At 41.7% G+C, this 22,977-nt stretch overlaps 1 protein-coding gene across 9 annotated transcripts in view; it reads left to right on the top strand.

Annotated features, from left to right (window-relative positions):
* Nucleotides 1–22,977, top strand: part of LOC121854378 (kinase D-interacting substrate of 220 kDa B-like) — a 160,618-nt gene that overhangs the window by 54,298 nt on the left and 83,343 nt on the right. The window contains exons 1-2 of one of the 9 annotated variants that reach the window (XM_042349018.1): nt 10,592–11,021; nt 11,743–12,041. The exons of the other annotated variants lie outside the window; for them this stretch is intronic. Coding sequence (XP_042204952.1) covers nt 11,886–12,041 — 156 coding nt within the window. The 5' untranslated portion in view covers nt 10,592–11,021; nt 11,743–11,885. Of the gene's footprint in view, nt 1–10,591; nt 11,022–11,742; nt 12,042–22,977 lie in introns of those variants that run through there. 9 annotated transcript variants of the gene reach the window in all.

Here is a 22,977-nt window from a genome sequence, read left to right as displayed (position 1 = left end):
TATTTGTATTCTTCTTATTCTTCTTATTCTCCTAGCCTCCTCCCCCTCCCTCCCCAAGTGAAAAAACCCTGGAAAGTTGCCACAACCACTCCAGTTGACTGATCAAACCCTGGCACCTGTGTAGTTACCTAGCAACCACAATTCTTAGCTTCTCCCTCTACCACCACCACCACCATACACCTTATCAAACACTTCACAAATTCCTATTCATAGTTTGTGATTTATACTAATGCCAATCTTTCTCTCTCCCTCAGGTAAGTGTTGGAAGCATGAAGGTTCGTGTTGACTGCAGTAAGTAATAACATTCTTCTCGCTTTGTGTTGGGAAGTTGACACGCTAAATACGGAATACCGTCTCGTGATGTAGCTGCTCGTGTTGTAGGAAGGACTTTTGTTGTATTGTGGGGGGTGAGACTCCTCCCCCCCCCACCCTCCTCTCCTTGTAGAACATGTGTGCTGTAGAGGGAGGTAAGGGGGGGAGGTAGTAAGGAGCGCCAGTAGTTGTACAAGAACCCAAAGCTTGTAGAAGTTGGAAGGATTTTTCATGCTTTGTGGTTTAATGTTCTAAATGCTTTTTATTTTAACTTGTAGCTCTGTGTAGGATGACGTAGCTACAGGTAGGTATTGTAGGATTTTCATACCTAGCCAGAATCTGCGTTAGGGTAGAGATTTCCCTGGCTTGTAGGTGCAGGTGGGGGATCATTATCATTCATAGCGTGTAGAAGGAAGAGTATTTCATTCATAGCGTGTAGAAGGTAGAGTATTTCTTTCTTTCATTCATAGCTTGCTGTAGGTAGATTATTTCATCCATAGCTTACTTCATATCGCAGAATCTGACTCATATTTTGCTGGAAGATGAGGTCATATATAGAGAGCATGTGAACTAATATTTTTCCATCTTTTTTTTTTGTATTTTGAGTCATTAGGAACAGCTGATATGATGACGTGTGTTGAGAAATGTGTCTTGTTGTATATGACGTCACTGTTTACGTAACTATGAACGTTAAATGTAAACAGAAGACAACGGGATGATCTGTTACAACCTGATGACTGATTCTGACGTAAATAATGATTCTTGTTTACTTAAAAAAGTTTTGGGGAAGGCAAAGTGGTCTGTAATGTAGTTTGTTTTTATTTATTTATATATTATTGAAGGAATTCGTTTTAATGGGATCGTTATTATTATTATTATTATTATTATTATTATTATTATTATTATTATTATTATTATTATTATTATTATTATTATTTTTACTGTTGTTGTTGTTGTGAGGGAAAGTGATCTATAAACTAGACGTAGGATATGTTTGTTTTATTTTAAGAGAAGATTCTACTCAGTTTTCCACTGACTGAAATTCTTATCCACCCACATAATTTTTTAAGCTCGTGACAACCCGTGAGAAAATGACATAATTCAATATTTACAATTTTCTTATTTACTTTTTTATATGACTCTCTTAAGTGTTTTAATCAAAAGAACACAATCCTTGCCACTGCATACCTGAGGTTAATAAGGTGTCGTATTGTGTTACCTGCACCACGTCTTGGCTATTGTTGTACCAGAAAGTATAACTCGATTTTTTAATAAGTATTCGTGTGTGTGTGTGTGTGTGTGCATGTGTGTGTGTGTGTGTGTGTGTGTGTGTGTGTGTGTGTGTGTGTGTGTGTGTGTTTTATATCCTTTTAATACGTTACATTGTTTTATTATTGTGTTGTAGCTTATTATTTAAAAGTAATGGGTGAATTGTTGTCCAGCTCACGTACTGTACCTGTGTGTCGCTTATAAAGATTCCCTGAATGTCTCCTCGTGTGTTGGGTTGAAGAAAAGTGACATTGTTCTGTTTTCTCTTGATTATTTGACGTTTGGGGAGTTGTTTATGGTTCTCTGTTAGGTGAAGTTGTCGGGGGTTATTGACATTGGATTCGTCTGTCTGTCTGTAGGTATATCTGGGTGTTTGTCAGTCCGTCCGTCCGTCCGTCTTTAAACAATAATTTTTTTCTTCATAATCTTGTCACGTTATTGAGTGATGTGGAATTGTAAATACTGTCTTCATCTTGTAGCTGGGGTCTCACAGGAACACAGGACAAGCGAGGAAAGATGTTAGCCGTGCCTGGTGACCCGTCCAGACGGCGCCAGTGTATGTAGTGTTATGGTGGTGATAATGACCTCAGCTTATGAGTGTTGTGGTGCAGTCAGACCGGAGAACAATGTACAATTAGTTACTTGGGATTTTTTATTTAATCCTCGTCTTCGTGATAGCTGGCAGATTAAATCCCTCTGGGCTTGTGGTGTCAGATTACAGCCGTTATGGTCAGTTTTATCTCGAAATTACGCTGCTATGTTACTTTAGGTGTGGGCAGGTGTGTGTGTGGGGGGGGGGGTGTCGTGTATACATCCTATAGAGAGTAAAAACGTAGAAAGGGATTTCCCGAATGATTGAAAAAAATCTTGTTAAACGTATTTTACGCCACCTGTCCACCTCTTAAAGATGTTTGTAGTCACGCTTCACCGTGATCACCTGAGGTATCATTGTAACTAAAAAACTATTTCATATATTTCTGTTACGTCGCTGGTCAATGTCTCACACTGTGGTATTTTCAGAACGAATGTGTATTTAATCTTTTTCTCTTATGTCGATAGTGAATTATTTTGTTTAGCATAAGAAGTTACGTGTGCTCACTATGAAGAAAATGTCAACACCATATTTCCCTGCGTCATGGTTTCTTTACCTGTGGATATATTATGTTTCGATCCATCAGCTGACGTAGAGAAAACCCGGGCAGTAGTCAGTGTTGTTGTTAACACTGGCCACTAAGAGGGTCACACCAGCCAGTAATACAAACCAAGTAAATGCAGAGGAGGTAGTCCGAAAAATGGAAAAGAATGTGAAAAAGCGATAAATGTCCCCCCACAGAAGGCGAAAGGACTGCTGGTAATGCTGGATGATGCGTCGTAAGTGTGAGGGGAGGCGGTGAAGGGAGAAAAACACAGGTGGGAGTCCTGGTGTAAAACTCGAACAGGATCTTTGAACAGCCGGTGACAAGAAACACACTCGAGTAATAATTAAAGAAGTACATGTACGTCGAGGAGGAGGAGGAGGCGTGGAAAATGACCAGGGTGACACACACCACCTCACAGCGCCATTACTTAAAGTTACCTCAACGTGTTTTTTTGTAATGATTTTTTGAGTAAACATATGAGTAAATAGTAACGTAACCTCCGCTTAAAGGTTAGAGGTTTTGTTTTGTTTATGAATAACTTTAAAAAATATGAGAAATGACATCTTAATAGTTTAGTCGTGAATATATTACAGTTTGTTGCTGGTTGGTGTACGCTTCGATACACCTGACTGGGTGATGACTCGTGAATAAGAGGGATAAATTAGTAATGATACGGAGAGTTTGTTTACAGAGGTGAGCGTGGAGGATAGGCGTGTAGCGAGAGGAGGCGAGGGGAGTGGTTAACAAAGATAGGCGGGGTAGAGCTGAAAGGCCATGACGCACCGCCTACACCAGGCTGACGGACCTTGGCATATACCCCCCTAACACACTGGTCATCACCGAAGCCTCTTTTTTACTGTTTTACGAGCTTGAAAATGCGCACAAACCAAATATGTTGTTCTTGTGCGTGGAGGAGGCTGCGTCGGCGCGCGGTGAGGGAGCCGAAGCCATGACACCTGGCGCAGATACCAGCACGACCTACAACTCGTCTTCCAGTAATCATCACCCGTTTGTTCTGTAAGCGTCGGCACGTCACGGATAACACACACACAACGACCATCTTCGTGTTGTTTGTTGTGTAATAAAATAGAAGGAAATATGATCCACGACTTGAAATATCATAGGTTAGAATGTCCAGCCAGGGCCTCGGGGGTGGGGGTGGGGGAAGGGTCAGCAAGGTGAGATATTTTAATCACGTCTGACAGCCAGGTAGATGAGATGCAGTAGGGTGGTGGTGCTGACTTCTGGCGGGGGGAGGGGATGAAGTAGTTTTCCCTTTAGTCTTTGATTATGTTACATCTTTGTACTGAATTATCAAATGATACTATGAATGCATCTTAGTCACTTTACGGACACATAGTATTGAGTTACATAATCTGAGTCATCGCTTTATGATTTAAGTAGTTATAATTTATGACCACAAGACCATAAAGTGCTAAGGTAAATAATCAAACCACTCGTGACCGAGGTATTATTGTGTTTATGTTATCAATAAAGATAACAATTTTTTTTAGTGTTTTTTTGTCTTAGGTGTGATGTAACTGGTAAGTATCCCCCCCCCCCCATGAATTATATCCAAGCTTACTAGCTCGTCCCTGTGTTAGCTCGAGTAAGTTTGTGACTGGTTGGGTTGTAATCGTCTGGAAAACTGCGCAAATAATGTCATAGTGTCAGATTTTACTCAGTTTACATAGTTTAGGACAAAGTGGCACACGTAAACATACTCATACCACAGGTGGGCGTAACCGGGTGTTTGTTGATGGTAATTCGTGTAGGGTCTAGAATTTTCCTAGATACACTGGGTTAATTATTTCTAGTAAATGACGATCTGTGATGCCTCCTAACTAGTGACTTGAGACATACTGTTTACTCCCAAGAATTTTCAAATTACATTCTACTTGAAAATACGTTAATTAAATTTTAGCATTACCTGTGATAAAAAAATTTACATATTTTTTTATTTTTTTATGGTAAATTTGTTTGGTGTAAAGTGAACATATCAACGTAATGTAAGAGTCCAATTTAAATGTTTATATATTGGGGTACTTAATTTTTTAGTTTTTTTATCAATAATTAGGTATATTTTTTACTTAGTTACGAAGGATAATCATGGTAGGAATATCCCTGTATCTAAAAACTTGGTCTAATAAGAACCGCCTCCTCTCATACTAGTGTAACCTGTGCTCACCTGTGCTCACCTGTTTGTTACGTTTACACTGATTGGTCCTCAGAATTTAGTGTTATTGATCCATTGGCTTTTAAACTATTTGACCATGTGGTGTGTTGCTCTTATTTACACACACACACACACACACACACACACAGAACAAGCAGGCAGGCAGAAGGTAATTAGCACGTAGGTGTTCAGTAGCAGGTTAAAGTAGAAGAGTTAATAGCAGCAGGTAATAGTAGTAATAGGATAAGTGGCCACATGATTACCAGGTGGCTGATTAGTACGTATGAGGTTAAGTAGTCAGGTGGTCGCTAGGTAAATAGTTAGTTATGCTTGTGTTGGGGAATAATTAGTACCATATATTCAGTTAAATAAGAATCAGTAGTTTATATATAATATAATTATTAGTAGCAAATAATTAGCAGACAGGTAATAGGCTGGCAGAAACGGGTATCAGCTATAAATAATCAATTAAGGTCTTGTCATAGTTAATATGAAGCGCCCTCTCACCTGACTCAGGGCCAGGCTCCACCAAGGTCACCTGTCCTAATAAATCAGCAACGAATAATTCAGAACGTGTCCTTAATAACTCTTAAAGGTCAGTATGGTGTGTACTGGTGGAGTGTGTAGTGGGGAGCGTGGCAGCTGGTGTGGAGAAGGATTTGGTGTTTGTGTTGGTGTGGTGTGTACACTCAGGGGAGGGTGGAGTGCCAAGGGACGGTCAGCCTGCACATGTTAGCTGGTCTGCTGGTGACGGTGCAGGAGGATGAGAGCTGAAGAACAATGGCTACTGGCAAAGACAAGAGCTATAATTCGTTTATAAAACTTGGCGGTGAAGGACCAAGCTGAGCCAACTAATAAAATCTTTGCCGTTGTTCAGGGAGTTCTGCACTTTTGTTCGTGGTTATAGAACGACTGGGAGATGTGTACAGTGTACACAGTGTTGAGCAAGTCATGTGCAGCCAGCGTGAGTGCCACGTGGACACCACAAGCTTCCAACCAAACGTGACGACCACAACCAACTCCACTATAGCAAGTCCCTCCACTTATTCTTTTGTACGCATCTGCCTTCCGTGTAAATGACGTAACCAGCTTATCGGGCGGGTAATCCAGCTTACAGAGCTGCTCTAGTTCAGTACCTGGCGAGCACCTGGGCCAGAAGGTAGCGTCAGTCCGACAAAAACTGGCTGGTGAGGAGGTGGGATCCTACCTTGTGTCTTGCGGTCCTGGACAGTGAACGAAGCGTGCGCCACCAGGAGCTGCCAGTGCAGTGAACACCCGAGCACTCGCAGCAGCACACGCTCATATAAGTGGGCTCCGCTTCGTGCCTGCTGGGTGCTTGGTGGTGTTAGCCCTAGAGACGCTCCCGGGGTTGATGGCCTCACCACCGACTCCCACCTTTCTCCGTCCTGTGTGTGAGACAAGTGTCCCCGCCGCTGTCATCCAGGATCTAAGTTTTCCCGGCACTTGTCATCACCGACCTGCACCCTAGTTGTGATGCTAAGTGTCAAGACTGTCAGATAATTACTCTTTTCATGATCCGTCTGAAACATCGAAGAGCCTCGTGTGTTTTGAACTTTCAAGATCATGCCAGACCTTTATTATTGTGTTGTGAACAAACCCAGAACTTATTTGTGTTATCAGTTTAAAAAATATATATATACCCGGCAGCCGAGAAGTTAGCTTTGTTTTCAAATTCCCATTTATTAAAAAATAAGTGATGTGAATTCCACGTACCATCCATCAACTCTCCCTGTAACTGTGTCGTGTAACACTGAGGGAGGTACTCGTACCGTATAAAATTGTCGCGTCTGAATGTTTTGTCGCCATGTGTGTGTTGTGAGGAAGCTGGTGGTGATGACCTTCTCTTTTATGTTATAGTGTTCACAGAGTTAAGGGATCCCTCAAGGCCAGTTGCTGTACCTTCCTGCGGTATTTTGAATAGTGTAGAGTATTAGTGTAGAAGTATTAGTGATCTTAAGAAACTAAGTACGGTTTTTTCTCAATGTGTATATATGTATGTGTGGCAGTAAAGAAGTGATGTGAGGTGGAGAACTACGATGTTACAGCACGTCTGGAGGAGCACCCCCGGGCAGGACCAGGGTATATTGGCGGTCTCTCTGCCAAGGTCGACCTGGAAGATACACTACCCCAGTCTCTCCCAGTCTCGCATAACCAACCTCCTCTTGTAATGATGTGCTTGCATAGTCGTCTGTTTACGGCGTAACTGTGGTTGTGCTGTGCTCTCTCGACAAACCAACAAACTTACTTACAAACAAAACATTAAGACCCACAGATAAACATCGAGAGTGATTCTTATACCAAATATTTCTTTCTTATGGTGTAATGTTTCCTGCTGCCTCTTCTTCTCCCTACCTCTCCTCTCCTTCGTTCTTTGTCTGTCTGTCTTTATTGTTTTGTCTGTTTCTCATGTGTACGTCTTACCTGTCTGTCGTAATTACTGTTATACCCTGGATTGTGTTTCCTCACCTGTCGTTTCCTTTATTGAATTTTCTCCCTCCTCTTTCTGCTCCTCTCCCTCTTTCTCTACCTCTTTGTCTCCTTTTCTTCCTCCTGTTTCTTCTTCTTTTCCTCTTTATCTTCGTCTCCTCCTGTATCTCCACCTCCTCCTCTTTGTATCCTCCTTTTCGTTTCCTTCTCTTCTTCTTTCTCCTCCTCCTTTCTCTTCCCATCCGGCACACTTTCTCTCCTGTTCTCGTCTTAAATTTTCTCTCCATGTATAGTAATCATCTGCTATTCCTCCATTCCCTCTGTCACTTGTCCTTAATTCTTCTTCTTCTGAGAATCTTAATAAACTAAGGTAAATACTCTTCATTTAATCGTTTTTCCTCCATTTTCCTCCTGTGTACCATTTTCCTCCTTTAGTTTATGGTGTTATTGTACTCCTATTCCTCGTATAGTAGTGAGATGGCGTTCGAAAGATAGATAGATAGATTATTTGCTCCTAATAACACAGGAGACATTGTAAAACATACAGGTGACTTTCTGGTTCACCTCGCTAGTGGTAGCCGTCACAGCTCCCCTCAACAACAAGATAGATACCAGCACAGCCTCCGGGGGTAATGTTAGCAGACACGAACTTTCATCATGGCCTTATGTGGCGTTTCTTGTGCCTCTGCTCAAAAAATACAACGCCAACACGAGCACTCAGCAATCACCAATGGGGATAGTTGATTGTGCCAGTATACGAGTGGTCGATAACTAGTTTGTTTCCATGTATCCAGCGGTTAGTGGCACCTAATGGAAGTTTCGCCAGTCGAATATTGGCTCACCTTCTGCCTGTTGTGGTGCTCGGTAATGTCACCCAAAGTTACTGTCCTTTACAGTTCTCTAGCCTTGTGGTTTAAGCCCGAGGATGTAAATATCTAAAGACTTTAATACTGACTCTACGTTATCTCTGATTATATGAGTTGTGTGTGTGTGTGTGTGTGTGTGTGTGTGTGTGTGTGTGTGTGTGTGTGTGTGTGTGTGTGTGTGTGTGTGTGTGTGTGTGTGTGTGTGTGTGTGTGTGTGTGTGTGTGTGTGTGTGTGTGTGTGTGTGTGTGTGTGTGTGTGTGTGTGTGTGTGTGTGTGTGCCCACAACTCGACATTTCATATTCATGTGTTTTTCTGGTAGGTTGAGATAAGTGGTGGCTGGCACTGGGCCCCGGGGTATGTTATTTTGATTAGGTCGGGTTAAGCGACCTTCAGTATACATGCATTTACGTGCAAATTAAAGTTTATTTGAAGTGTACACAATTACATAATGCCAGTATGGTAATTTACGATAGGAACATAATTTACCAGGTGTTGATGCTGAGGGTTTTAGTGTGAAATGTTGTCAGCGGGGATACTGTTACGTCACGAGTCCATTCAGAAGCGAAGGAAGGATAAGTGTTCCTGTGTGTAGTAAGTTGTTATGGGCAGCAGTGTCCACTTACTCCCGTGTAACATAAGCCTATGTATTATAGGTCGTGTGTTGGTCAATGACGGGTGTGTACAGCCGGGAGGTAATAACCACTTTCTTCTGACGTTCGCTGTATTAGGTAGTTTTCCGTGTTGCTCTTTTTGGACGCAATATTACTCTGACATTTAAGTTTGGTTATTAAATTTAACCTCTGTGGGTTGAGTGTTGTTCACACCGCAGCGAGAAAATAACCCTCGTGATGGCCAGTATTAGACCCGTACCACTCGTGTTCCGCTCACACACACACACACCACTAGTTTAGAAAATAACAAACCATCAATTCAGTCCATAACAGTTTTGGTAACTCAATTCATCTACTTAGAAAAAACAGTCTAACTAATCGTTTGAGATAAGTTCTTCCTTTCCTTTACTAGACGAACTTAAATCACCCCAAAAAATATATATATATATAAATATATATATACTATATATATATATATATATATATATATATATATATATATATATATATATATATATATATATATATATATATATATATATATATATATATATATATATATATATATATATATATATATATATAAATAAAACTTCCCACCCCCCTCAATAAGATCTACTTTAATCTAATATCAAGAAGTTTCTATATCGGATCACTTTACCATTGTACAAGGCCGCCTTGTTATCACAGTTGTTGCTCGCAAGGAAGGTCGGAGTGTGAGTCGAGAACAAATGTGTGGAGTGTGTGACTCACACAGTGTGAGCTCTGATGTGTGCCGACTGTGACACAGCTTACAACATGATAAAGAGGAAGTATGTAGTCATTGTAAGTGGCAGTGTTCCCTCCCTCCCCCGGGGTGTTTCTTACCCGCAGGATCTTGCAAGGTTGTCCCGCCACCTCTGCCACCACTAACCACTCTCACTGTTACTACCATCACCACCACCACCACCACCACTACTACTACTTTTTTTTTATATGACCTCCAGCCTCCCCCAATAGCCACACCTTCGCTACCATTTTATTACCTTAATATTAAGTCTCCTAATACATAAGAAGCTATCCTAGCTGTGTTGAATTAGTTGAGCCACAGGTCTATGCGGCGTGCAGTGACTGTAGCCTCATAGTCAATATCTGCAGCAGTTGTCGGCTTTGCTACTACTACTACTACTCCGGATCACTGACTCAGCCCTACCATTTAGACGTCTGAGGTACAAGTTATTGATTGACACCTTGATTATGACCCCCCACTTTAATTGCTGCATGTAATAGAAGAAAAAATACAATGGATGTCAGGTCGAAATATACCACATTGCATTCGTTTTAATAATAATAATAATAATAATAATAATAATCTTCAACAAGTACAATATAAACAATATACCGTATACTGTACATGTTTTATGAATCATACCTAACGCCATCAACTTTCACTAAAGAAAGTGAGTTTTCCCTTAACACGATCCGTCACACCTCTCTCTCTCTCTCTCTCTCTCTCTCTCTCTCTCTCTCTCTCTCTCTCTCTCTCTCTCTCTCTCTCGGCAGCTTGGCGTCGCGTGTGTGCTGCCCAACTTTCACACCCTTGATGTATGTGGGTGGGGTGAGGCGGGCGGGGCGGCGGTTACCTGGGTTAGTTTCTTTCTTCACACAATGGTCAGGACATAGAACCTCATGGTGATCAGATGGTGTGTCAACAGAAGTACCCCCTGTGGTGAGGTAATGGTGATGCAGGGGAGATAATAATTGTAGGAGGAGGAGGAGAAAAGAAGGGAGTGGAAGGTATAGTAAGAAATTAGATAAGTGTGTGGAGAGACGAAATAAAGAAGTGAAAATACAATGAAATTTTCGTCAATATTTATCGTTACTATGAAAATAAAACCACAAGTGATGAATACAGTAAACAAACAAGTCAAGTCACGAAGAGAAATGCAAAGAGAATCCAAGTTAACAATAGAAAGTTAACTAAGCGTGAAAGAAGTCAACAGGTGGGAAGAGAACAGAGTTTTGTTAATCACGTCACAGGTAACATTCCCCTAACGACCACAGCGCCGCTAGCACGTCCCAAGGCAGTACCTAAGCCGGAGAAAAGCCTCAAATCAATGTCTGGTGACCTTTGTAAGAGAGGTGCCGCTGTCGTTTAGGGCTGGAGATCTACTGCCACTCTGCTCCCAGACACTGACGTGAACTAGTGTGTGGTGATAGGTTAGTGCTGGTGGGTGAGACGCACCACGCCCAAGAATGTGGTGGTGGTGGAGAGGGAGCGTTTTGGTGGTCCTTTGGGCGTCTGTCACATGATGATATCTGCGTGTAGGTCTCTCTCTCTCTCTCTCTCTCTCTCTCTCTCTCTCTCACAAGGCTTATATAGTAAAGTGATGGAAACGTTCTTAACCTCTTGTAAATGGTGTTACATCATATTATATGGTCATTAGGCTTCACTGTGTACTACCCTGAGTCGGGGTGTGTAGTGTAAAGTGTCAAGGGGGAGTGTTGTTAACTGTTTATAAAGACGAACTTATGAAAAACTTAGTGGAGGTCCTCCTAAGTGCTTATCAGTGACTTAACTACTACTTACAAATACGAACAAGTTAGGACCTCCAGTGGTGTGTGTTAAGGTCCATCATCATCAAGGCTGAGCTCGCCAACAGACGTGGGGAGAAAACAGCTAATTCCTGTAACAGCGAGCCTAAGGGCGGTGGCCACTCGGGCACACAAGTACAATTATACTCGTATATATAACAAAAATATATCCCCCGAAAGGTTTGTTGGTGAAGTGGGATTTTTTTGTTGTTTTGTTTTTGTTGCTTGTAATAAGAGCCATCTGGATCCTGTTATGGTGGTGGTTTAGTAAGCCTCCCCGACCTTCTCTTGTCATAGTGTGTCGTCTCTGTCGTGTTGGGTATTTACGTGGAGGTCTTTTTTACAGTGGAAAATAGTGTATTATACGGCATGGGAACATTAATTGCCGAGGAGAACAGTGTGATCCTAGTACTTGAAAACACAGTGCCACCACAAGGGGGCGTGTTAAGGTGCCAAGTGCAGTGAAAAAAAAATATTATTACTTACAAGATGACGCAAAGAAGTCTTGAGGTGGTTCTTAACCCCACCACTCTACAGGCTGTCAACAACAACGTCAACAACAACAGCTATCACCACAACCAGCACCACCATCACCACCACCAGTATCTGAATCTCTTGCCACTACACAACATCCGACATCATGGGGTAGGTTGTAAACTCTCTGTAAACCTTGTGATTACTATTGGTATTGAAACATTTTTTTTTAGCCAGAAAATTTCAGATACAGAGTGATGGCTAATGTGTTATATTTTATTATGCTGTATTATTCTTTTTTTAACGAGAATATATCCGAGTAACTCTTTAGCAGTGTGTCCGGTTAATGCAGGTAATAAGAGAGTATCATTTATCGAATTAAACACAGCAACGAATTCTGTTTTCAAAATGTTTACGTATTATAATTCATGATATATATTTTTTACAAGATACTTTACGAGTATTCGTTGGGAATTATGCAGTATACCTAACTCTTAGTCAAAATAATTGTTATACTTACGCTCTTTGTCTGCTATTAACCACGAAAATAAAAAAGGTTTTAGTCCTTCTGTTATAGCGAATGACAGTGTGTGTAAATGGAAACACTGAGATGCTTATTATCCCGACCTTCCTGCACCATAATGAATGTCTACGAGTGAGATGATAATACCGATATCCTTCTGTGTGTCGGATGTGTACACAGGATCAGTGACAACATGATGACTTGTGTGTGTAGTGATTCAGGATATGTTATTTTGAAGACCTTGTAACACTGATGGGCGTGGTGTTTCCAGTAAGAGTTAATATTTACGCTAAGAGATACTCATTGACCTTTTCTCGTGATATTTTTCAAAGTGACTCGCACAGGATAGGTGGCACAATCAATACTCCGGCGTGATATTTACCCTCACGTCTCTCAACCACTGAAAGTTCGCACGTAAGTTTTTTTTGATCACCTTAACTGAATAAGTGAGAATATATATAATAGACTCACTTTAGCTATTATATAAGGATTAGTTTCCAAAGACTCACTTAAACTAACACACAAAAATAGACTCTCAAGATTCGTATGGAAAATTTTCCTCTTAAGTGGAGATTTAAGGGCGTATCTAATAGCCTCACTTAAACTACGATCTAATGATAGATTCTCAGAGGGTCTTACGTCAACCCCCCCTCCCCCCTCGTAGCTGTATCAGTGACAACGTGTCTGACTAAAGAGAGATTGTGTATAAGTGTGTCAAATATTTCCGTTCCTTTAATCGATCTCAATATTAACTTAAACCACCCTTAACTTTAGTCAACCTTACCTAACATGTCTCTTTATCTAGTCAAATCCCGAGAGAGAGAGAGAGAGAGAGAGAGAGAGAGGTGTAGCCTGTATAGTTCAGGTCCGGTTCTCAGTCCGTGTCCGAGGAATTTTAGTTTGATCCATTTCCTAAGGTGAGAAGATCGTATGACTTAATATGTTGTGGAGGTGAGATAACTGGCTCTTATCATACCTGAGTTCATATCTTTTTTGTGTATGACGCGTGATAAGATAGATGCGTCTGTCTGTCTCTGTCTGCCTGTCTGTCTCTGTCTCTCTGTCTGTCACATGTTTAAACTTATCGTTGTCTTGTATATTTCTATTTAATCACACTATTTTGGTAATATTATTAATCTCTAACGCCTATTTCCAGTAATGTTTTTACACGACTTGTTATTCACGGCTTGTTATTCACATGTTATTCTCGACTTGTTATTCACACTATGTTTAGTCACGACAGCTTATTCACTGGAATATGTTGTACATTTTAAGATTTTTTTTTCCATTATTGTCTGACAAGTCTCGTGGTCGACGTGATGTACTGAATGTGTGTTGTGGGGAATGTTTGGAATTTGTGTACATATGTTAAGCACGTGTCCCTGACCGTTGTTCTCACTGTAGTATATCACTGTATTGACATGTGATAAGGTGATAAGATGTACTCGTTTGTTCTTATTTGCCCCGTGTGTGTGTGTGTGTGTGTGTGTGTGTGTGTGTGTGTGTGTGTGTGTGTGTGTGTGTGTGTGGTGATACGGCTAATGGTGTTGTCTCAGAGGTGGGTCAGTGATGGGTCGTGTTATCAGAATTAAGGTTGGGATCAAGCGGGTGATAATGAAGATAGTGTAGTGGAGGAGGAGTTCCCAGGACGTGACCCTCTCAGTACTTGGCTTACTTGGCTGTTCTCTAGTGAGGTTGTGTCGAGTTGTGTAGACGAATGATGTAGAAAAAGTTCGTGTATTTTTGTTCGTAAGTTAGTCGTTGTGGGGCGACACATCAGCTGAAGTATGTCGACAACACCGACAAAAGAGACTAAGAAATACAAATCATTGTATCAACAGTTAGATGAGTTTTCTGGAGATACTTCACCCAGCCCCCAGAGAATTGAGTACCCGCTGCGTGATGAGAGCCCCGAGGACATACCTTGGGAGAAAAAGACCCAAAAGAGCCTCGAATGGCATGGGTTAGGGGAGGATCTGGCTGGCTCCAGGTTCAGTGTGACCAAAGTGGAAGAGAATGAGTTTGTACGGCCCAGGCCCAGGTCATATACCTCCCCCAATGCCCTCAGAGCTAAGAAGGTCTCCTTCAAGGTAAGTAACTCACCCATGGTCGTCACAACATCAGCCAGAGGAAACTAGTTAGTGTGCGGGGAAATCAAGGTCCTGTACACGGGAGGGAGGTTGAGGAAGGAGTTATCAAGGGAAAATTTTGATGATGAAAGAGGTTGTAAAGTAACAAAGAATTAGCCTTAAGTTGGTGGTACAGCATACCTCTGATCTCTGTGCGCCGGGTCAGGTGTTAGTCGGCGTGACTCAACAAACATCGAAGGTTTCCTCCTGTACTAACACTGGGCATTGAATGTTGTAACAAAGAACAGACCAACTGCTCCAGTGGCTAGTAAGCTGATTAATGGTAGAGATGATAGATGGGCTGGCTGACTGGGAGAGAAGTAAGGGTCCGGAGGCGCGGAAGAATTATTCACTCAGTGGTCGGTCAGAAAAGGTATTCACGAAGCTGACAAAGACAACTAAAAATAGAACTAAAAGGGTAAACTGTGACTGAAGGATGTGCTTCATTTCACCGCCACGGGGAAAATCCCTAAGTGTTCCGCACGGCTACCTTAGGTGAGGCTCGACTCCGGTCTCCTCGCTGTGGTAAACTCACTCACGGAAGTACGGAATAATATACACACGGTAATCACAGAGGAGAGTAATTGATGTTACAAACACCTCAGAGCTGGCCAGATCGCGTGTCAGTCATCTGATGCGGGAGTCCCTTAATAGAAGAGTCCGTTCAATCTTGTATGAGCTGACGTTGAGGACAGCTGACGTTGAGGACAGTTGGTGTTAAAATCACCTCGTATATGGAGACACCCACCTGAATATCGCCTCACTTACCTAATTCACGTAGTCCCACAAGCTTGGGGGAGGATGGGCGGAGGCTTGCGTTCACCTCACATATTTCCCACGCCTTGGTCCACGCCCGACGCACGAGGGGGGAGTGATATGCTGGTCGACGGCCGAGTGATGATACCAGTGATAGAGTGGTCCAGCGATTGGCATGCCGAGGAAGATGACTAGACGCTCAGGGTGGCTGTGATGGTGGTGTGGCTGTGATGTGGCATGAGTGTGGCTGTAGTGGTAGTGTGAGTGGTGTGGCATGAGTGTAGCCTTGGAGGTTAGTGTTGTCGTGGTGATAGTGTTGGTGTGTTGCAAGTGTGGTGCGAGTGTGATGCTGCAGGTGTGGTGTGAATGTGAAGCAGGTGTGGTGTGAATGTGAAGCAGGTGTGGTGTGAATGTGAAGCAGGTGTGGTGTGAATGTGAAGCAGGTGTGGTGTGAATGTGAAGCAGGTGTAAGGGGTTGTAATAACAAAGTAGGTGTGAGGACGAGGGTGGTGTATCAACGTTGGGGGTGAAGATGCTGCAGGAAGATGTGGACATGGGGGCTGTATACATGGAGAATGTGGCTGCAATGACCCCCCCCCCCTCCCACACACACACGCACACATACCCAGGGGGGGAGGGTGTGGCCGTGGGCATGGAGGAAGGACCTTAAAACCGGGGGCAAGCGATTGGTCACATACCGCCGCCCTCACCCCTAATTGGTCGGCTAAAATGCCTGGTCTCGCTGCCTCGGGACCATTGTAAAACATTTTTGTTATGAGCTTCACTCTCTAGTTAATATACACTGAAGCTCTGAGATCATCAATTATGGAGGAACATTCAGCTGTTAGCCAGTCCTCGTGCAGTTTTAAATTGTTGTTTTTTTCTTAATTATTATATTTTTGTATTGTTATGGAAGTGAGTTTTAACGTGTAGGGTCATGACAGCGTTGCCAGATGTTGAGTGCAGTGGAGTGATTATGTGGTAAAGTGGCCAGGGGGGTGATGGCAGATGCTGGGTGTATGATGGAGTGGTTGGGGAGGTTGTGAAGTGGTGTGATGGTGACGGCGAGAAGGATTGTGGTGGGGTAGTGTGTGGTATGATGAGTATTATAGGGTAGAGTGGAGAGGTGAGGTTCCTATAGGTTCCTCCTGTGTTTATGTTTAGAAGAAAGTCACCGCTATTGGTCACTGTCACAGCCAATCCTCCGCCTCCTAATTATCACAAACTATATACATAATTCCCATTCATCAAACATTATATTATATACTCGTTTGCAATTGTGATGTAAATTAACGTTCGGTATGCAACAATGGAACGCAGAAAATGCTCTTAATTGTATCGTCTTATCTAAATAACCTTCACTACACGAGTCTTTTAAAGAGTCTCGTAGTGGATCATGAAGTAACTAAGGCGAGATAAACTAAAGCGAGTATAAAGAGCCGTTATTGTACAGTCATTTATATCAGTAAAAGTTCATGGAGACTTGGGCTGTTCTCTCTCCTGGGGGTATTCTCAAGGTAATCTCCAAGGTATTCTCGTTGCCTGGAATAAAAAAACAATAATAATAATTAATATATAAACACGAGGGCCAGGTAATGGACCTTAAACCTCTTGTATCTATATATTGTTTTTGTTTTTGTTTTCTAAGGCATTGGAATCTTAATGAGTGATTCTTGTCTCTCATTGTCTACCTGTATATAACTGTCTTGACCTGGTGACTGTAGTGTGACCTTTGACCTTAAGTAAAAGGGTCGACGAAATAGTTGTATGTCCTAGAAATATATAACCAGGAAAAATGACGGTGAAAACTGTTTACAAAAGACAAATCATAAAAACTTAATCAAAGAAAACGAACGAAAATGTTGTCAGGGGGTTCTTAAGTATCAGCTGTAATCCAACACAGTATAATTCCAACCACAGAGAACTAAGAACAGTATTACACTTAAGATGTTTACAGGATCATAATCAGGTATTTTGTTCAGTTATCAATACAAAAATAGGACAGGTACAGTGAAGACTCAGGTAGCGAGAGATAAAGGGTTAATATCGTGACCTCAATACGAATATCTACGAAGAAAAGTGATTAACCTGTGGCTTTACACCTCATCGTCCACACTTACTGTACACAATGCTGAATAGATGTAATCTGAATTATATATACAAAGCTGAATAAATGACATTTTTAGAATTTTACATCTTCAAAATATCATCCTCAAAATTATACAGTTGATAAGGATAACATCTTCAAAATTATACGCAGATCTATACAAACGCCTTTAAATTATACATATCAATATAAATGCCTTCAAAATCATACACACAGCTTAAAAAAACAGGTCTTTAACAGCTATATTGCACAAAGGGGGAAGTGTAAGCACCCTGTTATCTTAGTAGGTCTCCTTGTCTGGGTACACAACTCGGCCTCTCGTGAATGTTGACGAGAACTCCGACGACCCCGTGCCTCCTACGTCAACAGTCCCTTGATAATGTTGTTTGTGGGGTGAAAATTGAGGTTTTCATTAGAGGCAAGTTGAGTAGGAGGGCCAGAGGTGTATTTCTTTAGATACGTACTGTACATAACTGAAGTGGGTGTGATAATGTACTTAGGCTCTATTACGTACAGATATCGACTGGGTGTGGTCAAGTACAGTACATCGGTCCACATTACGTACAAATATGAACAGATTATGATAAAGTACACCATTCCACATTGCGTTGCTAAAATACGTAATTTGTATAGATATTAAAGGATTGGGGAGACGAAGGGGGGTTGGGGATTGTATAAGGTACATTGGAATCGATTTAGTTAGGCTTGATTCGGAGTGATATTGTCTTTGTTTAAGTTTCCTTCGTTTTAATTGTATTTTGGGTTAATGTGCTTCGTTTTATTAGTGTGTTTAGGTTGGGTTAAATTCGTTGGGGGTGTGTTTATTTAAGGTTTAATCGGGTTAAATTGTGTTAAGTGATGTTTAAATACCTTCAAGGAGGCTGGTTCTCTGTCGACATGGTATAGGAGCTGTGAATTCACCTCTCCTTGATCTGTTTTAGGGTAACTTGTCTCGTTCATCACCCCAGCAAAGTTCTTAAAGCAGTGCTGACGTTCTTTAACCTTAGAGAAATAAACAGACTTAGAACTAGAATGTATTTTAGAAGCCTGAGAGTTACATAAGCAGGCGTGGAAAATAAGAGTGAGTAAAAGTGAAAGGTGGATGGAACGAGTTTGCTTACCTGAAAATTGTAGCTAATTAGGGAAATACAGGTAAAGGTGAGATCATCCTGGGAGGTTCACAGAGTAGTTATATCTTTTGTAAATGGGGTACTATTAATTTTCCTCACCTTAAGCATAAGTAATCTTGAGGGTAAACACCAAAATCTGACTCACTTGCGGTATAACCCTCCCTCCCTCCCTCTCTCTCCCTCTCTCTCTCTCCCTCCTTCCCTCCCTCCCTCTCTCTCCCTCCTTCCCTCCCTCCCTCCCTCCACATACGGTTAATGACTACCTCCCACCGTTTCGACGGACATATGCTTAATCTCGTGTGTGTAAATATACTCGCGGAGGAACCGTCACAAAAACAGTAAACAAGTTTGACAAATATTTCCTGTCCGAGGAGGGAAGGTTTGCCCATTAGGTGGAATGTGTACTTTGAAGCGCTATAATTCCTGTCGGGGGAAGATGGTGAGCCGGGTACTGCTGGCAACATGGCTCCTTTAAGATGTAGGTCAGGCGAATTTAATGCTGTCTGTTTCTAATGCTTCTGTGGGGTCAATTTTTACCCCCCCCTCCCCCCCCCTCGCCTATTCGTAAATTTGTGGGGGTCAGTTTTCCCATGTGCGTTGTTGTTTTACTTCAGCTGGTAATCCATAGTATAGTGACTAAAAAGTCCTGTTACGGTAATTTCGATGTCATTTCGGTACCTACGTGTGTGTGTGTGTGTGTGTGTGCGTGTGTGAAAGTGATTCAATTATATACTTTCCTAAATGCATCTGAGGAAAAAAAATAGACATATTTTTACAGTATGTCTTGATGTTGATAATTGTAATATATATTTTATTAACTACGAGACGAAAGGAAGGGATTATATAACCTCATTAAACTTCTATTAACAAATATAAAAAATATAAAAATAAAAACTCGTAAAAATCCAAAAGACAAGTTTTTACCCAGAAAACCTCGACACAGTCACCCAGTTAATGGTTCACTCTACCTCCCAGTGACTGTAATTTGTGACTGTCATGTTGCCGCTAATGGGCTTACAAGACGTTGGTTATAATCAATGTCTTTATGAAGTGGTTCCTCTCATAATTGACTCTGTTAAAGGAGGAGGAAGAGAGAGGAGATGTTGATGAAAGCCTGCACAGGGGCGATGGAGTGTGTGTGTGTCTGTGTGTGTATGGCGCCGTCACCACCAACACCACACCTCCTGGCGCCGGCCCATCCTGGCATACGGCGCCTCAGTGTTGATATTGGTTCAGTGGCGTGAGCACCTTCCCCTCACTCCCCTCACTCGCTCCCCTCACTTGCCACCCTCACTTGCCACCCCTCATCCATCAGTCTCTGCCCCCTCCCCTTGCGGGTCTATAATATCTCACCTTAATTAGGCGTTATAAAGGTGGTAAAGTGTGGTGAGGTGGTGATGGTGTGGTGGCTATAGTGTGATGGTGTGGTGGTAGTGATGGTGTACCTCACTCTCACTATGACCTTCTCTAGTGTGAAGTGTTATTTCTTGTGTGTTTTGTAAGTCTTATTCTTAATTTTGTCTCAACGTGAAATGGTGAGACACTGATACAAGAATGTGTTTGGCGTCGTCAAGATGTATCTGTGTGTGTGTGTGTCAGTTTAGCGACATAATTCCTTTCACCACTATAACTTATCTGCTTTAGATTCCATGGTGATGAAACTTTGCAACAAATAATGTGGGAAAGACCTCGGGTTCTGTTACAGCGGTGGGGGACCTTGTCTGACCTTCAACAGGACAACTCTCAAGATGTCAATATTGCGTTGAGACACTATTTTTTTTTTCCTGTAATGCACCTATCACACGTTAGTTTTGAGCTCTGTGTTAAGCTATCCAACCAGAGACGTTCTTAAGCTATCCAACCAGAGACGTTCTTAAGCTAGCCAATCAAGAGACGTTCTTGAGCTAGCCAATCAAGAGACGTTCTTAAGCTACCCAATCAAGAGACGTTCTTAAGCTAGCCAATCAAGAGACGTTCTTGAGCTAGCCAATCAAGAGACGTTCTTAAGCTAGCCAATCAAGAGACGTTCTTAAGCTACCCAATCAGAGACGTTCTTAAGCTACCCAACCAGAGACGTTCCCAGTTGAGATAATTTGAACCTAATCTGTCTATTAGTTTCTTCATCCTCACACCCGCCATAAGGTGTATAGTTGACGACCAAAAAAAATCACTGTAGGATATAACACTTGAATAATTTGTTTTTTCATTGTATACAGTAAATGTCCTTTCATGCCCAGAACATACCCAGTAGAGCCCGTACATACCAATAGTCCTGTAACAGAGAGCTGACCCACCGCCCGACCGGCTAAAGAGCTGACAAGTGGCGAAGAAGATGAAGAGAAAAAGAGAGAGGGAGAGTTGTGGCCTGAGCTGTACATCATAATACACAGGGGTAAAAGATCGTCATCCACCCCTGAGTACTGAGTCATGGCGTGGGTGTTGTTGTGTTACCGTGCCTCCCTTGCTCACCCCCCGCCCCCCCCCCCCACCGTGTTGTATTATACCTGTTTAGTTAATTTTACTTTCACTTTCATTATTTGTACATTGGTTTGGTGTATTTTTATTTATTTAGGTTTGTAATTGATTTTTTTTTTACTTGATTATGTATTCGTTGTGTGGTTTACTTAATATCCAAGAAACTGTTATTAAAATTATCTCTTTTTTTTTTTTACCTGTCTAAAGTGACAAAGTAAACAAAAGTTATCTGTCTATTACGTTAACAGAAAAAAAAATCATAGTCTTGTAAGAAAATAGTCTTCGCGTCTGACACTAACACCCAAGAAACGTGACAAAAAAAAATCTTGAAATCGTTTTTTTTCTCCCAAATGTTTCATAAGTAAACAAACTGTTGCGTCTCTCTCGTTGACACTAAAATTCGTGATTTCTTTTATTTATTTTATTATTCAGAAGTTCTTGGTGAAGTTAACGTTTTTCACATCTTGACAATATTTAAATTTATTGAGTACGATGACTTAACCCCCGAGGACATTGTCATTGTACTCTAGAGGGATTGTCATTGTACCTAAATGATTAATATATTTTATTTAGTGGGTTAATTATCTGATAGTAAATGGGTTGGTCTCGTGATCATGGAGTTAAAATGAGTACTCAATGGGCTAATTATCTGTACTCATGGGATATTAAGTCTTGGATGCTAACTATTTGTTCTATAAGCCAAAGAAAGTTGCCTTGTGTCTTATACGTCGATAGATACCGGTATATAATTTATGAACCAAAAAAGTGACAGTGTTGGCAAGTTGAAAAGTTGTCTGTCAGTCTGTCCCTCATTCAGTTTTCAATGGGTCACGTAGTCAGAACCGGCAGTCATAGAGCTGTCAACTGAGCTAAAAATAGGACACTAACGTTAGATTGTAGAGGGAGTGGTGGAGGTGCGGTCATATGGCGGGAGATACTTCTAATCTGTCGGTCAGAGGCGCCGCCGCTGCTGAGGTTGATGGTGCCAGACCTCTCCTGCCCTCACTCAAACAAGATGTCAACAGCAGAATACAGTAATGCTAATGACAAGAATAATATGAAGACAATACGGAAGTAATATTCGTTTATCAATATCTCCCCCACACACATATCAACCTCTACACTATCTTGGCTCCCCTACTTCCGGGTCACGTTCTTTTGCCGTAGTGTAAACAGACTCAACGTTAAAGCCGTCACTCGACATTGCTTGTTCGTGACCTTACGTACGGCCGACGACGACGTACGTACGTAGCGCGAGAATTAAGCACAGTATATTATGCTTCTTTGTTTATCAAACTACTTAATGAGTTTTACTGAGGTGGCTTAGTCCTTAGACCAGCCGACGCTCTTATCAGGGGTATTAGGTAAGACTTGACTTTTTATCTATCGGTAAAGTGCATTTGTGGCCTTCCCCGCGGGACTATCTTGCCAGGCAGCAGTCACCAGGCACCCCATGTTATCTAGTGCAGGGCCTCGCTACCTTGGATCATGTGCTTGTAGTAAACAAAACCCCTCACAGCTGACCCAGAAAATAAAGATATATACCTGTACCCACACGCCACACTGGGCGGTATATATAGCAACAGTAGGCGTGGTTATGACCCTTAGCGCCAGCTCGGGGTGTTGAGGCAAGACTATGCTATGTTTCTGGGTCGTGTCAGAATTGGCCTTCTCGTTGACATGGTGACTCGAGAAATAAACAAGAGCGTTTTATTGAGGTATTTACGAATCCTTCACACCCTCGATTAGTCTTTTGTTACATTGCCGTTTAATATATACTAGTGATTATTGATATACAGTAAAATATATTACACTAGAAACAAATAGAACAGGAACATGTGGAAACGAAATCTCCTAATGGGGAAATGTGCTTCGTTTTATTCCTTCTGTGACCATTGTGAATATTATTTTTATGTTTGTTGTTATTCTTTACATTATAATTACGTTTTCTGACGCCTGCCCCTTTTAAACTCACCTTCCTATCTCC

The sequence above is a fragment of the Homarus americanus genome, unplaced genomic scaffold, assembly GCF_018991925.1.
Source record: "Homarus americanus isolate GMGI-L3 unplaced genomic scaffold, GMGI_Hamer_2.0 scaffold54443, whole genome shotgun sequence".
Lineage (NCBI taxonomy): Eukaryota > Metazoa > Arthropoda > Malacostraca > Decapoda > Nephropidae > Homarus > Homarus americanus.
The sequence above is the reverse complement of the archived record's forward strand: the minus strand, read 5'-3'. Positions and strand labels throughout refer to the sequence as shown.